Raw genomic sequence first — 16,930 nt, forward strand, 5'->3', positions numbered from 1 at the left:
TTCAGCAGCTCGATGGCCGTACGAAATGAGAGAGCCAATTATGTGAGTTTTCCATCGACACTTTCGCATTGAAAAATCGCTCTTTATTGCAGTTGACAACTTTTATTGACAGCCATAAAATGTCATGGATTTGCTGAACAACTAAAGGCATGTTCTAGTTTTCGTTTTCGCTAATTTAGATACATTTCACAAATCATTAGAGCCTGTTGCGGAAACAAATTTGTTAAACGGTATTGTGATATTCACATAATAAACGCAAAGAGGAAGTATTTATGAATCATAAAACGTTTAATAATATAAGAAACGGCCATTATGGTATTTAATACATTAGAAATGATAAATGGGATAAATATAGTATCCGTGTTTTTTGACTCATTTGGATGCTTTTAATGGCACTATTTGGTTTTATAAACTGTTTCATATATACAGTTTTTTATTTTTTAAATATATTTAATAAATTCTTTTTCGAAGCAGCTATAAAATCACTGATTTTGCAACCCGGAACCATTCCAATGGTCGCGCAATCTTAATGACTTATCTTCACTGCTGTAAATGAGTTAAAACCAAAGCGCAGAAGGCCAAGACGTTGGCTGACAATTTTTATTGAGACTTGTTGAACTGTCGGCGGTAATTGTTTGCCTTTTGGGTCTTGTTTGTGCGTCTGTGGTGTGACAAAGCCAACTTAAGTAGTTGGCCGCCAGCTTATCGGCCAGTTGTCCGCTGATTGTCCGTTGGTTGTCCGCTGGCGGGCGAAACTGTTAGTCGTTTGAAAGACATTATTCCTGGTCCGCCTTTGTCCGGCGATTAGTGGCCTTCGGCGCCAGGTGAGCTAATCGCCGGCTGAGCTGTGCGGCGGAGAAAGCTGGAAGAGCTAAGAAAGCTGACTGGATCGGATTGGATGGGAGGGGAGACTGTAGACGGTGGAGGTCCTGGTCCTGGTGTCTTGGCCAAAAGTCGCCTAATTAGCCGGCACTTTGTCGTGGGCCACTTAATTAGCGGAGTGCAGAGGACAGAGCTGCCTCCTAGTGCAGAGCTCCGCGCACATACAAATTGTTGGCAGGGACAATTGCATTCCAGTTGCGCAACAGAAATGGGCGCCAATTAAAGTTGGCGGCAGACTGGGAATTCGAGTTGGTGGCGGCGGCATCGTCATCCAAAAGTTTGGCGAGCATATTTAAACTTTTTGCGCCAACATTCGCATTCACATTCATTCGTTGTTGGATTTTATGTGTATGATTTTAATTCCATTAAAAATTGCGCCCGGCATGCGAATCGTACAAAAGAGTTGGAGGAGAGTGTCACATTTAAAATATTTTTATTGCTAATACTTTTTTTTGTTTTCGTTTTTGTTGCTTTTTATTTTGGCATTACTGTTTTTTGGTGCTCGACGCTAATTAAATGTGTAAATTGTTGGAGTTTTTAATTAAATGCGACAAATGTCTACAGAAATTAAGCGAAGCAGACAAGGACAACGCAACTAAAGGATTGTCCTGGGCACTCTCTGTTCATTGGTGCATTTCATTTGTCTGGGTGTTTTGGTGTTTTCGTTTGGCATTATTTTTGGCTTACTTGGCTTACAGCAAAAGCTCGTCAACTTTTTCTAGTTCACTGCAAAAAAGGCGGCAAATCAAATCAGCGAATTGCGAATGCAAAGCGGGGCAAACGAAAATGGCAGACAATTTGGCAAACTTTGATTTCGGATGTGGGGACAGGCACAATGGCGTTGCGTGCATTTAATGTATATAAGATAATAATTATAGTAAAGTAGTCGCAAGTAGTTAGACAAGGCACATTCGAGGCGCGTGAACTGTGATCAATCTGGCAGGCACAACACTTAACTATTCCTCCTTGTTCTCGGCAGCCGGAACCTCCCAGTAGTGCTCGTCCTGGTGGTGTTCGTCCTTCTTCAGGTTCCGGAAGTTGCTGAACTTCAAAACGGCACCTGTTTTTTGCAGTTAAGAGTTAGTTTTAAATTTCAGGGATCATTTTTGTTATAATACCTGTCAAAATGCCACCGCCGATGGCAATGAGCAGTGTGACAGCAATGCCAAACAATTGGTAGCCCGCCTGCGAAGTGGCATTCCGGCCAAGACCCTGCGGAAAACGGAAAATGGAAAGCGGGAAACGAGTCCGAAAGGTATTAACACCCGTCGGTGCACAGATGCCGGCCAGCGATACTCACGCCCATGATTTTGGTCTCGGTTCCGTTGGCGCCCACCATGGCCGGGAAAATGTCCTGCAGCTCGGATTGGTACTCGCCCACGGTGACCATCGAGGCGTAAATGGCCGACGCAATGGCAGAAATCAGGGCCGGCATTCCGTGCAGGTTGTGCACGCCACAGGTGTCGTGCAGCCTCAGATTGGCCGTCATCCAGGGCTGGAAGCCAGAACAGAGGATTAATATTGTTGATACACATATTGCATACAACCAAAAATAAATAAATATATTAATTAAGGTGTCGTGCACCCTTAGATGGGCCGTCATTCAGGTCTAGAAGCCAAAACAAAGGATGAATAGTACCAAAGGAGAACAGAATAAATGCTAAATAAATAGATTCCCTATCTAACCATTTTTCTTTGCTCTTAATAAATTTAAATAATTACAAGAAAGCCTATATGAAGATATACCAAAATGTTTAAGTGGATCTATAATACCCTTAGTTACTTTCTAGATTTATCATCAACTTTAAAATATTTAAGAAAGTTATTTATATGTTTTTTTGGTTGTAAATCCTCCTCAACTTTCGACTTCAACTTTTCTACACACTTCAAGACAGAAAGCAATTAAATTTCCTTAAACTCTCAACAGTTTTGATAACAGGTTGTATTTCCTAAAGTTGAAATAACTAATGGCCGGTGTCTGAATTAAATTGTGAATTGTAAATTGTGATAAAAGTGAAACATGGCGGGCAGTCAGTGTGTCACTTGAAAACTGCAAATTTATTTACTGCTCCACGGAATTCGGTGCAGCTGCGTGGCCATAATGCAAATGGAAGTACGCCGGAATCCGGGATGAAGTCCGGAGGAATCCGGCTCCGGCTCCAGTTCCAGCTCCGGCTGTGGCTGACCGGCGGGCAACAAACTTTACTCATTAGCGTCGCATTTTTCCTAGGCGCACTAATTAAAGCGAAGCCACCGCTAGCTAGTTTTGGTTCCAGGTACGCGATTTGAATGGGCTGTATGCTGGTGTATGGCAGCCTATTTGGGTTTTCCCCTTTCAAGTTTTTTCTTTTTTTTTATATTTTCTGTGTGTGAGTGCGAGTGTGCTGTGTTCAGTTTCAGCGTGGCGAACTTACTGTTAAATAGCGATAGCCGAGCACCGAGACCGTGCCGGCGATAATGCCAATTAAGACAGCTCCGTGGGCTCCCAGCAGCAAGTTGCACACTGTGCCCACGGCAACTCCGCCGGCGAGGGTCGAGTTCTGCACGTGCACCATGTCCAATTTATTCTCGTGGCTGACAAGCGCGGATACAACGAAGGTGGTCACTGCAAAATACCAACGGGTTATGGGTTACGGGTTAGGGGTTACGGGTTCGGAAGATGGCCCAAAAACAGTTGAATGTGGCTAACACAAAAAAAAGAAAATAGCACGGAGGGAGGCTGTGGCTCGCATTTATGGTTGCAGGCAGATTGAATGCAGCGCACGGACTTCGAATGGCCCGGCTTAATTACATGATTTTAATGCATTTTTGAAAGAGACTCTGGTTCAGTTCATTAGAGGGCAATGAATTGCTGAAAGTTGCCTTTCATGGTGCGTAATGAATAGAGTGGGGTTGAAGTACCTCTGGCAGAAAACTTATTATTAGTTGCAAAATATAAATATTACAAATGAATTTTATAAAAAGACAACTAATTTAACTTGAGAACCCTATGAAACACTATTAAGTAAGAAACAGCTCTTTGAGCACCCTTTAGTTTACTTGTTTTCAATCCATCGCAAACGAGACATAAAACGGAAAAATCACGTATACGACCTGTTGAATAGGTAAACACCCATTGCTGTTTACTCAGTTGCAGTCTCTCTGCTACGCAAACTGGGTTGCAGGAGCAAATCCTTTGCATTCATAAACCCTCCTGTTTAGTTTCCCTAAGACCCACAAGCAGCTCTCGCTAATCACTGGAGCAGCAGGAATGACACAGCCAACCCAAGCCAACAACAACGAGGAAACCACACTTTGGTAATAAACACAAAACTAATAAAAATGTAAACACGACAGTGGAAAGATCCCATTGGATTTCCCTGGTTCTGCCCCCTACTTTGTCGCCTTTGTCGCTTTTCCGCTTTTCCGATGGCCACAGGACACAGCACAACAAGGACGCTTCAGTTTATGGCCGTCAGCCAGCATAAATCTCGACTGAATAACACTAAATACTTAAAAATCTCCATTTTATGGCGGAGCATATGTTGCAGCCATAATAATTTGCATAAATTAGTTTGGGGCCTGGCGTCGGTTGGCCACTGCAAATAAGTAAGGCAAATCTCAGCCGACGGGCTGAGCGAGTCGGGATTGTGGAAGGGGCATTTAACCGCAACAATTTCAAAACAGCTTTTGACGTTGTCCGGGCGACGCAAAACAACGAGGAACAGCAAATTCTGGCTTAAAAATCAATTAAACAGCTTTTTTACAGCCGGTCCTCATAGTCGTCCTGGTCGTCCTGGTCGCCCTGTTTGTCCTGCTCGAGCTGTAAACCAAAGCCAGGCCAACGGCATCCGAGATTCAGGACATCAGCTGGCGTTGCTTTTGTTTTTGCCCTGCTTTTCTCTCCAGCCCGAACATTAAACAATTTAAATTAACGCCAATGGTGTCACTTGCGACTGTAAAATGTGTTTTGTGCTTAGCGTTCTTGGCCAATGCGGGCAGATTCCCCCCCCTCCTGCGTCCCTGGATAAGCCCACCCTATTGACCAGGTCCAAACTCAAAGCACACGGCAGGAAATTAAAGTAGTCCGCATTAAAGACTTTTGAAACTTCTCGTGTTTGTACTGGTAGCTAATTGTGGTCTTTTAGATATCGAACGTGCAACTGGATTAGGTATTTTTTAATTTTTAAATATTTCGTTATTAAATACCTCTGTCATTTAATTTTTCTCTGTGCTTTTGGATGCGAAGGTCCAGACGGCGCTCCGGCTCATTTTGTGCCTGGTGTGAAAACAACAACGGGGGCGTATTTTTGCTGTTGGCGCCACATTCGGACACCAAATGGCGTCGTCTGACCCCCAAACCCCCCTCGGTCCTGCTCCTACTGCTGCTCCCACTGCTGCTCCGCCCAAAACCAATCCTGCTGGCCAGACCATGCATGTCCAGTTCGCCCGCATAGCCGACCAAAGGACTACGACCGTCTGCCACACCCACCAGACCGCCTCTAATTTCAGCATTGAACCGAACCCCAGCTTTAGTTTAATTAAGGCAACAACTAGTGAGCCAAGCAACCGGCTTGTCCACCGAATGGACAAGGACACTCTGGGCAGGACATGCGGGAACTGGAGTGGGAGCGGGGTCTAGGCCACTGCAACGGACGGAGCCGCACGTTGACTCAACTAATCGCACATCCTTCCGCATAAAACGCCCGCCCAGAATCCCACTTTTTCCCTCGTTTCCCACCGAAAGGATACTCTACGAGGTCTATTTATGGGATGGGCTAGCTCATTCTGCTGCTCAGATTGGAATGCATTGATTAAGTTTTCTCTGGTCGGATATGAATTGCAACTAAATTTGAATATGCACTTTATTGAGACGGGAATTTTGAACGCAAATTAAGATGTACTCTCGCAGAGCACTTTCACGCAGAGCAAAGAAATCAAAATTAAATGCTAACAAGTGATACTCTTGATTCATTTATACTTTATGTGCTCGAATTCCAATTTGGCCAACTAAAAATTCGAAAAAACAGAGTCAAGTGTTCTTTAATGAATCTTGACAGAAGTATATTTAGCATGGGAGTTCTGTTTGTAATTGTTTACATGAAATGAACTAGGGAAATAATTTATTTTTATGATAGAAATATTTGATTCGGAAAGCAAATCAAATGAATTTGGTATTAATTGCAAATATATATGGCCACCTTGACTGCAATAAAATTAAATGGAATATTTCAGTACATTGCTTGAACCAGAAAAATTAAATTCCAGTCCCGAACATTCGATTTCAATATGGGGAAAAAAGAAATATTATTTGTAAGGCATTTTGCAGGGAATTTGAGTTTTTGTCTGCACATCGTGCAACTTCTGCTGACTCGTATCCCCCGGTTAGGTGTTAGCTCCATCGCTGTAACGTGGGGGCTTTAATGCCATGGCCAGGAGAAGCAGAGCTGAAACCGGGCGAGACTCCGGCCACAGTTAGCCAAGTGTCGCCCATTCCTAGTTGGCTTATCTCAGCTGCTGGCCGTACTATTATTACGGCGCTTGTTGTTGCTGCCGGGCGTCCTTTGTATACATTTAATTTGTGTTTTGTTATTTACATTAACCGAGCGAGTCAACCAGGGGCTGCTGCTTTTAGCACATTTTCTATATACGCCTGAACTGGACTGGACCTGGACCAGGACTAGGACCAGGACCTGGACAGACGGGATCTGAATGGGATTTGCCGGCGACTACTGACCCACCCATCAGACTAAGCAAATGCCGGACAGGCTGGTTCGTTTTTATGTGCGCTACGTGCTCAAAATAAATTTTCAAATGTGTTAACGAAACTATTTGACATTTAATTAGTTTGTGAGGCGCATGCACAAGGACCTACAGGACTACAGAGCGTTGGGATGTGCACGAAGTTGCCTGGGATCCTTTTTCAATTTCATTGGGTGCTCTGTGCTAATAGGCCCGCCAACATTATAATTAACAAGGCCTGAGAAGAGCCAGCAGAGCGTGAAGATATGTATGTGCGAGTGGGCGAAGATGGCCGGAAGATGTATGTCCAGAGATGGGAGATGGACTGCGCTGAACAGGCGAAAGGAATGTCCTCCAGCTGCCCTCCACTCGAGCCAGCTAATTGCCGGGGCACGTGACTCACCTGTTGCCGCGGCTAATGACAGGAACGTGTTCAAAATGGCCCGCTCGCCGCCGGCTCCCTCGGCCAAGACGGAGTTGAAGCTGGGCCAGTACACCCACAGGAAGGTGGTGCCGATCATGGCGAAGATGTCCGACGTGTAGCTGGCGCCCTCTAGCTTTCCCGCTTCGTTCTGGTCGCTGGTGGGTCGCAGCATCAGAGCCACAGCCAGACCAAAGTAGGCTCCAAAGGCGTGGACAGTGATGGAGCCGCCGCAGTCGCAGATCTAACAGAAAAAATATAACATTATAATAATATATATTAATTATTTTATATAGTTTACAAAGCAAATATTGGGAGAGTTTTAGCTACGCAGTATAATACTCACACTGAACACATGAAGAGCCAGGTACTCGTTGGCGGCGAAAAGAGCCACCTCGAAGATGGACATGCACAGGAGTTGGATGGGCGTGGTCCTGCCGAGCAGGGCGCCCATGCTAATCAGGGGCACGGCGGCGGCAATATCCGCATCAATGATGTTCTCCAGGGAGAGGCTGTGGACGCAAAATGGAGGAGGAATACGATAAACAGGAAGTGCTACTGGGGACGCATAAAAAATGGCGAGCGCTTTACAAAGAAATGGAATACATTATAATGCATTACAAAACAGTTTATATATTTACACAGAGAAATTTCAGAGGAATTAAAGATTTCCGGAAATGTTTGACAAATATAATCCTAATCCTGTAATAAAAAGCACTGACATCTCTAAAAGGATAATTGTAGTTTCAAAACTAAAAGTATTTATGTATTTAAAACCATTTCTTTATTCCCAAAACATGGTTTTTAAATACTAATATTAGGTATTTTATATGTTTTGCAACACATTCAAATGCAAAATGTAAACCATTTCTTCATTCCTTAAAAATGGTTTTTAAATATTAATATTAAGTATTTTATATGTTTTGCCACACATTCTAATGGAAAATGTTTTATAGCATTTTTCCAGTACATTTGACTGTCAGCTTCTTGTACTTTTGTTTGCTGTTTGACTTGGGATTGCTGCCCATTTCACTTAGCATAAGTAGAAGACTCCACCCCAAGCCCCGCCTCCTCAGGTTGACTTCTTCATTTAAAGTAATTGCCTGAATTCATTTTAAGCTTGGGGGCATTTCTCTTCATTTGACATCGCAAACTTATTTGCTTTCTGGCCTGTCAGCTTGACTTTGGACCCGAAGTCGAGCAATTAATAAATGAATGTTGGCCAGGCCAGCAACTCACCTGATCTTGCCGCCCTCCATGTGGAGGAAGCCCTTCATGAGCACAGCCCACTGCACCACTAGAGCAGCCATGAACAGTGTAAATCCGGTGGCACTGTAGCCGTACTTGCGCAGGAAGGTCATTAGGAAGCCGAAGCCAATGAAGATCATCACCTGGATGTCCTGGAACTCTGCGGGGAAACGGGAGCAGCTGTTAGTCGGCCAAGTGGTTTCAGGATGACCATTGTCTGGGCCAGCTGGGATGCCAATTAATGGAGTCAAGTCGTTTCAATTAACCGCCCAATTGTCTGCTGCCAAAAGTCAATTGCATTGAGATTGATGTCACCAGGGTACCAGGGTACCAAGACGCAATGCTGGACACGCCCCGCCCACTGCCGCCCACTATTACAGCACCAACAGCAACACCAACACCACCGCACAAATATCCCCTGTGTGCGTATGTGTGTCCACGCGGGTGCAATTAGTGTGAAATACGGTTTAATTTATTTATTATGAATTGCAACAAGTTGTTTACAGACGCATTTGCATAAATTGAAATTAATGACTTTAATTATTCATCTGTGCGCGTGTGTGTGTGTGTCCATTGTTCGTTTCGGTTCTGTTCGTCGTAACGTTTCGGTTCGGTTTGGCACAATGTACCCTGTTCTATGGCAGAAGTAATTAATGGAATTGGTGCCACGGGACCCAAAAGACTGCGGAGACTGTGCGAAAAAGAACTTCATTTATTTATGACCCGCCAACACTTGGCAAACAATGCCAGGACTCGGAATCCTCGTCCCAACATCTTCTCGTCCCATCGCCATGGCAAAGGACTAGGACATACATTTATATTTCGGTTAGCATGGGTAATAGCTTTATGTGGGATTTGATTTAGAGCTTCGACTTGGGGTCCTCTTAATTGTTTCTGTTCATTACCCATCGAATTTCCCTGTATTGTAGTTTTCCTATTTAAGTTACTTTTATATCAGTGAATATCTTTTGCGCAATTCCAGTTTAAGTAATTCTTTCTTGCGTTACCGATCTATTTTCGGATCATGTTTACTACTATTAATTAAAGATCAAAAGTATTTGTTTACAGATTAATAAATTTTCAATTGATACATTTCGTATGCGTCATTGCCATAAAAATATAGCATGTCACACATTCAAGCTGTTGCCAAGTCCCCTTTGTCTATTGTATTTCATTAGCCCTACGTGGCTAATTAATCAAGAGTGAAAATAGTTTACGAGTTCAAAAATAAAATGCGTGACATTTCCGACTAATTTTCTGCGAATCTCAAAATAGCCACTTTATATATTTTTTTTATAGAGTTGTAATATACATTGCGAACTACGAGTACGCCACAAGCGTTTACTGAAGCGACTTTTGTTGCACACAACTTTAAACAAATAAAGCCACAATAATATAGCAATAATATAAATTTATACAAATACCAGATGTGATATTTTTGCACGATTGCTTTTGTTTTGGAGGGGTGAATCTAAAAATATATAACAAGTTTCCGCACACAAGAGGTGCACTTTTTAGGGGTCCCGTGTAAATTAATTCCACTGCATGCAGAAAACTATTTTATTTGATTTGTCAGTGCGAAATGTTTGCGCTGTTGCCATGCATATTTACTTTTAGTGACTTTTATTACACAAAGCGGACTAATTAACCAACAAAAATATAAATAATAATTTGATTATAAAAAAACTTTGTATAAATGATTTCTGCAAACTTTTTCGCTAATTTTTGGTTAATGTGGAAAAGCTTTGATAAGCTGGGCGTGTCTGAAACTTCTTGATTTGCTTAAAACTAATGTTTATAGCATTAAATGTGAAATAACCAATATAGAAGGCAGAAAGGACTTGCTTTAGTCACCAATAAATCATTTCTTGTGTAAAAAAACACCTAACAAATATTCGTTTTTACTCGCTAACTTCTATTAATAATAATAAAATATTAAATCGTACTCTATTTGGCCATGCCATTTATGGTTCATTTTAGAGGCTTATAAACGGAAGTCCTTGTTCCCAAGAAAAGCAAAAGGATGGGGGCAAAATCCCAGCTACTCACGCGGATATTTGAAAACGTGTTCGTTTGCTGATCCAGCGTCTTCGGCGTCGATTGCCGGGGGCAGCAGCGTCTTTTCGTAACGCACGAACAGCCAGAATAGAACCAGGAAGATTATTTGCACAATCATCAGGACGACGTAGCCCGACACTTTGGCAGCTGGCGTATGCATGGTGGCAGGATGAAGGTGGTGGAGCTCGGGCAAAAAATACGAAAAAAACTAGACGGAACGGCTCCTGATTGGAGTTCGAGTAAAAAGCAGAGACGGAGTCGGAGTCGGAGTTTTTGCTTTTCAGATCCCGGCCACAGACGATGCAGCACGTGTATGGGAACAGGAGGTCTTTTGCCCCTTTTGCGATGTGCAAATATTTGTGCGCTTTTCCGCTCTATCTCCCAGACATGGGGATGCACACTGGCCAACTGTTTAGATATATATGTTATATATATCCGTTCACATTCACGATCTGCTGCGGCTGAGCACTGGGCGCGCACTGATGCCCGGAGCGATGAGCGCGGCGTGTAAGTAGCTGCGAGTCGCGTCTGCGGTCAACGGGGCGTATGTGCGATATCCACAGCGATTTACTGGCATGATATAACTATTTGATTTAATTTGCAGTCGCCGCTGCCTCGGCTCTTGCTGAATTATTTACAGCGCCCCTCTGGAGACCAAGTCGTCGTGGTTCCATTATATTTAAATTGTTTTTGTTTTTGTTTTGTTTCAGTTGCAGTGCAATTTCAATTCCAAATCGTTTTACAAGCCAGTCCAGACCTCTTTTGCGGTCTCCCCACCCAAAAGTCCGGCTTCAGTTCGGTGCGGTTCGGTTCGGTTGTTTTGTTTGTTTCGTTGGTCAATTGATTGGTAATTCGTTAGAAATTTATCCTTAGACTGCATTTTACAGTTGTTGCAGCCGGACGATTTGCATAAACGTCATGGCTTGGAAGGTGAAAGTGGCTAAAACTTTAACGAATTCTCCCATTTAAAGTGTTGTTATTGACTCTGGGCAAATCGCTTTAGCCACTTAGAGGGTTTTCCCGTTGACCGATAAGCCGCAATCTCAGTGCTGGTGGTCAAGTGGCAATTGTCGAAAGTGTGAGCATGTGTCAACAAAACCGATTCGGGTTGGGAACTGTCTATATACCAATTAATCCCACATACTGAGAGAGGTTGTTTGCCTGAGAGTAATTAACATGATGACAGTCGAAATGATCGGTCGTAAAATAAATAACGGCTCAAGTGGAGCAGCTGACTCTATAGCAGATCGCCACTCATTGATGAGCCCCTTTATTCGGCATTTTTCGGTTTGTTCAAGCAATTTCAACCGATTAACAGTCTTTTTTAGTGGTTTAGTGCGAACTTTATGGGCGTATAAAAGCGTACCAGGTCGCACAACAGTGCCAAAAGCTTCCAGTTCAGTATGTTTGAAATGGCTCCAGATCAGATGGTAAGTTTGTTTTGAACTTAATTTTTGTAAAATAAAATGCATTATAATAAGAAGAAAGCAGGCGATCATTTGGCAAAAAAAAACAACTTTTAACAATTGATGGGAATGATGCTCAACCAACGCCAAAGAACATTCGCTTGCAGCTAAAACCAAATTACAACATTTTCTGTTGTTCTAGTTGAAGTTGAGAGTCTGGAGTGTATACCTCTAATTGCTTAAGCAAATATCCATATCAAATTAAACTGAACTCATAAAGGCGGCTAGTGGGGGCCGAAACTCAGAGAGGCCACTGGGGCGTATGATTGATATTTATTTTTTCAACAAACACAAGCGCACCTGTGTGAAAATTGAAATTCTCATGGCGCTGGCAACAATAAAAAAGGTAAGGCGGAGGCAGAGGCAGAGCCCACCTAAGAAAATGTGTGAAGTTTGGCAACCACAAATGTTGCCAGGCACGCGCTCAGATCTTGAAAATCCACACACACGCACACTTTGGCAAAGAAAGAAAGCAGCAGCAGCAGAGTGAAAGCAAAGAAAGCAGGCAACCGAAAGAAAGGAAAAGCATCCAGGGGGGGTGGGGGTGTTGAAAGGATGGGTCGCACATCAGAGCGATTTCGTGCTGCCTACTTGTAAAGGGAAATTTGCATCCGCAATCACTTTAAATGTTTCCGTTTGAATACGCAAATAAATCGAAAAGGATTTCCAATGAATGCTTATGAGTGTCCTGGCAAACCCTTGTTAAGGTTGTTGTTTACAACAAGTGTACATGTCTAAATCCCAGAAAAACGACGCTCCAGAGCGGCAGAAAAATACCATAAAACTGCGAAGCGGCTGCCAAACTGTCAGGATTGCGTCCGAGCTCCGGCCACAAGTGCTCCTCCAGCCGTTTGGGTTGCGGCCAGTCTGGGTCATGTGGAAGAACGCATTTGGCCCCGAGTGCCCGGTGCCGGGTGCCGGCTGAGCCATAAATAAATATGAGCCACTGTTGTCAGACAACAAGAGCCCAGCCACGTTGACGATATGTTGATAAACTTTAACACCCCACAAACACTCGCATAAACCCGGTCAAGTGCCCAGAGTGGTGCAACTGCCGGGATTCCTGTTCGTCCAAGGACCTCCGGCTACTGTTCCTCCTGCTGCTCCAGCTGACCCACAACAATTGTGCAGGAGTGCCGCTCACTGGGCACATGCACCGTGTTTGCATTCCCATTCGGGACGAAAGTCCTTTCGGAACATGGCCACTATGCAGGACTATTTTGTGTGGCTTTCCTGCGAAAGCGCCAGTATCTAGTGAGGAATCCTTGCTGGCTGTCAAGCACTACGAAAAAATCAGAGACAAATATTTTCGAGTACTATATTCTAGAAAATTCTTAGAAAAGATTTTCTAATTTCCAATGTCTTAAAATATTTTCATAAATATATATTAATTTAAATGTAGGCCTATTAAATATTAAACCAAATTTTATGTTTTATTTCCATCTTAATACAAAACCTGCAAAGTTTATACATTTGTTCATGTATTAAACAACTCAAAGATATTTTCCAAGTGCAGCATTTCAGAGTCGCTCCAGTTGCACAATTTTTGGCTGCCGCTGCACTCGTATCTGAGAGAGGGGATCGACTTGAAATGGGATGGTTGGCTGTGGCGATGGTTGGACAGGCTCCTCGGTTGCGGGTGGTTGCGCCTAAGCGATTTCGCTTTTTGTCTGTTTTGTGTCAATTTTGGAATCCGCTTTGGCTGGGCTACCAAAACCCCTCGTCCCCGGCGCGTTGCCTCGGAAAAGCTTTCGGTTGCGCCAATTGTTGGCATTTACAGCTACTTGGCTGGTGGGCCCTTGACTTGGCCCGAGATACCCCGGGATCTGCTTTGTGTAGCAGCTTAGATGTGCAGCTCAAGTGCCGCACTGGGGATTTTTCAATTGCGTTTATAATAAATTTCGATTTGTCAGCGGCGAAACGAGGAAGCGGCATCAAGTGGCCGCCGCATCCCAAGTGGCGCCGTAATCAGTTAGCGATATAGCCTCAGATACAAGCTGCAAGATGGGAACTCAAAGCGAGGACAGCTCCACTCCCGAAACTGCAGTAGAATGTTTCGCTCAAGAGCGGGATAATCAAATGCATTCTAGGCACTCTAATAATCTAGACCCTTTGAAATACTTTATTGGATCTCAGCTTTATAAAAATATACAGCCCAGATAGTCTAGCTTGAAAATAGCTAGCACTTCTGCAGCCCCAAAAGTATGCCTTACTTTTGCTACAAGTCTGATGATCGCAATAATGGTCAGCCGTGGCATAGGCTTTACAAAGGGCCAATTATGAAAACCAGTTTAATTTAATTAGAAATAAATTAGCTTTGCTTGAGATGCAGACAATGAATAGGCAAACTGGATCGCTCTTGGGCGGATATTGGGCCGCGTAGCCGGTGCAATAAAATGTTAAAAGCCAGCGTGTATCGTGTTAAAAACCGTTCAGCCGTACAAATGTGAAGCTAGTCTAGTTTGGCGCCAGACAAGCGGCAAGTTATTTTATTCGAAAATGAAGGCAAACAAAGGGCACAAGTTCTATATGTGTTTCGATTAAATGACAATAAAGCTACTTAATGGTGGAATTTGAACTGATTTGGAAGGGGTTATGAACTCAAGGTGGTCACTTCCATCAGAAACTCAGCTCCTTAGACAATGGCGGTGGCGTGCGTGGGCGTGGGTGTCACATTGGCCGTCTCATGGGTCTGGGCAGGAGTATAGGTTGTGGTTGTGGCTGTGGCCGGATCGTGGGTCTGGGCGGGAGTGTAGGGCGTGGCCGTGGCATGCGTCTGGGCGGGCGTGTAGGAGGCAGCCGTCTGATCTGGTTCCTTGTCCAGGATCACCTTCTTCAGGATGAAGTAGAGGGCTCCGCCAACCAGCAGCTCAGCCAGCGCTACGCACACGATGAGTGCCCATCCGGGAATGGCCAGGCCAGCTGCAAGAAACGAGGCGGATGAGCAATGTTCCCAAAATCAATCACTTATACGCCATCACTTACTGAAGTATCGGCGGGTAAGGGTGCGTCGTCCGCGGTTCACACGTCGCGTGGCCTCCGATTCCTGCAGACAGCAGGCCAGCAGTACTGCAAAATGGGATAGAAAATACGTAAAAAATATTAATTAGACATGGGGGCACTTGAGTAGTGATTGGAGTGATTTGTCCGAGGCGCAGAACACACATCAGCAACTTTTTTTCAACGATTTCAATGATCACGCGGCGTGTGGTCGAAGGTGGCGCGCTGAGATTGCGGCATTGGCTTTGAAGCATCCATCAACCCCAAGCCAAACGGAACTCATTGAAATCGCAGCAAGACCATTCATCATATAGATCTTCAGCTGCCCAAAAGACTTGTTAAGATACTAACAATTAATCGTTAAGAAAATGTTTAACAACAGAGCCAAACCAAAATCAACAAAAAACGCTGGATTCTGATTGAAAAAAAAAAAGCGCGCGCGCGCCGAGACTTCGATGATAAATGTGAGCTGGCATATTCCTTCCCCATTGTTTCATTGCGGATGTCAGAGTCGATTTCACGTAAAATTATCAAAATGTGTTTTTAATCAATAATATTTTATGTGTGTGCCCGTGCTCGTTCGTCTGTTTGTTTTGGTTCAGCTCATTCGGCATATTTTGCGCATGAAATATTAAATGGATTTGCTTGTCGATATGGAAAGCGCAGTATAGATTTCCCCTCTATTCGATTAGGCGGTGATTCATGGAGACGGGCTTTTGACAAAAACCAATCCGCCAAATGTATGTGGCTAAGAGTGCGACCGATTTTCGTTGGCCAGTCGCTAACCAATATTAATTGTTTTCATCCACTTTTTTGTTTAACATATTTCATAATTTCATAATTTATATGCGTATTAATTACCGAGCTTATGCCACTTCCGGTTTTAGCGTACTGGACTTTTGGCCTAATAAAAATTGCATGAAATCAATGGAAATGATTTCGCATTTACTCCCCATCAACTAAATCATTTGTTTAATTTGGAAAACCATTGAATCCGAAGAGATTTCCCTCTAAGCTCACTGATTCACCACGCCCTAAAGTTAAAACACTCCAAGTGATGGGGCAACAATGAGTAAACAGTGCTTATCTGAATCGCACTGATAAGCACACATTTTTGTAGAGTTTTCCTGTGGCCGATTGTGTGACGCACACTTGGCCCAGTTACTCATCGTTAGAGTCTCCAATTGCTGAAGTTGGGTTATTAAAACCCCACACCTACGGGATCCTACGGATGCATCTTAATGCGGCACAGTCTCACAACACATGCACAATACTCCGTCCACACACTTGCACCAAAAAGTATCTCGCAGATGTGCTGCGTATCTCTGGTTGGCACTCAAAACTCGGCAGATTCGAACGAGCATGCAGAACTTTACCCAGGCATATCAGCAAGTAGGTGGAGCACTTCTTAGCCAACTTCATTTCCGTCGTTTTCGTTCGTACGTTCGAAAAACTTATGTTCGCTTTTAGCTGTTAGCTGTTAGCCAAGTTTGTAACGCGCACGTCGTCGACTCCAAAGTGGAACTAAAAACCTGTGCGTGATTGCATTCGTCGGCAGGTGGTAGTATCTTATCGCAAAGCACCTTATCTTTCATTGATAAGATTAGATGGCTCTCTTTTTCTCTCGGTATATATTACACCTGAGGTCATCAGCACTGCAAAAAATATAGTTTTATGTAAGTTCCACACAATGTTAAAATATTCAACTAGGTAAGCTGCTAAATCCGTTGAGTCCTTACACAATACGTTGTATACGTGTGCACATATTGTATGAATTCTATTATTCACTTCAGCATGTGTTAAAATAAAAGTTGTTCGATCTCCAGAAACGAGTTTGTTCTATTTATCGCCCACTTTAACCAATATTTTTATAAAATCTTTTCTCAATCTAAACTGAAAGCCATCTGCTGTTGCTATCTGCTTTGACTTTATGTCAATCCATGGCATCTTGTTTAGAAAGATACTATTGTTTTTATTTATAATTTTAAGTAATGTGTATGATTTCAGACTGGTATATTCAAATGGGGTTCTCATTTGAAATTCTCAACAAAATCTTGCTCAGAAAAGGAAATAGTGGTAGAAAAAGAGTTGTAGGATTTTTGTTTTAAAAATGTTTATTATCGTTAGTTCGGGT

The 16,930-nt window shown here is 43.3% G+C and overlaps 2 protein-coding genes across 3 annotated transcripts; both read right to left on the reverse strand.

Moving 5' to 3' along the window:
• Positions 1-380: 380 nt before the first annotated feature.
• On the reverse strand, positions 381-10,817 carry LOC122615894 (ammonium transporter Rh type B). Of its 2 annotated transcripts, none has more exons than XM_043791064.1 (9): positions 10,322-10,817; positions 8,264-8,432; positions 7,371-7,536; positions 7,007-7,268; positions 3,297-3,487; positions 2,183-2,377; positions 2,001-2,094; positions 1,840-1,942; positions 381-1,179 (listed from the first exon to the last, which is right to left on the reverse strand). In XM_043791064.1, the coding sequence occupies exons 1-9, from the start codon at positions 10,488-10,490 to the stop codon at positions 1,023-1,025; spliced, it is 1,506 nt and encodes a 501-aa protein (XP_043646999.1). In that variant the 5' UTR covers positions 10,491-10,817; the 3' UTR covers positions 381-1,022. The 2 variants fall into 2 exon arrangements, with proteins under 2 accessions (XP_043646999.1, XP_043646998.1); XM_043791063.1 differs by lacking the exon at positions 381-1,179 and adding an exon at positions 1,299-1,608 and having other exon boundaries at positions 10,322-10,816.
• Positions 10,818-14,254: 3,437 nt separating this feature from the next.
• Positions 14,255-16,308, reverse strand: LOC122617410. The gene is made up of 3 exons (XM_043793262.1): positions 16,173-16,308; positions 14,782-14,865; positions 14,255-14,718 (listed from the first exon to the last, which is right to left on the reverse strand). Exons 1-3 carry the CDS (start codon positions 16,216-16,218, stop codon positions 14,432-14,434), a joined length of 417 nt encoding a protein of 138 aa, XP_043649197.1. The 5' UTR covers positions 16,219-16,308; the 3' UTR covers positions 14,255-14,431.
• Between the last annotated feature and the right edge of the window lie 622 nt (positions 16,309-16,930).

Source organism: Drosophila teissieri, chromosome 3L, assembly GCF_016746235.2.
Source record: "Drosophila teissieri strain GT53w chromosome 3L, Prin_Dtei_1.1, whole genome shotgun sequence".
NCBI lineage: Eukaryota > Metazoa > Arthropoda > Insecta > Diptera > Drosophilidae > Drosophila > Drosophila teissieri.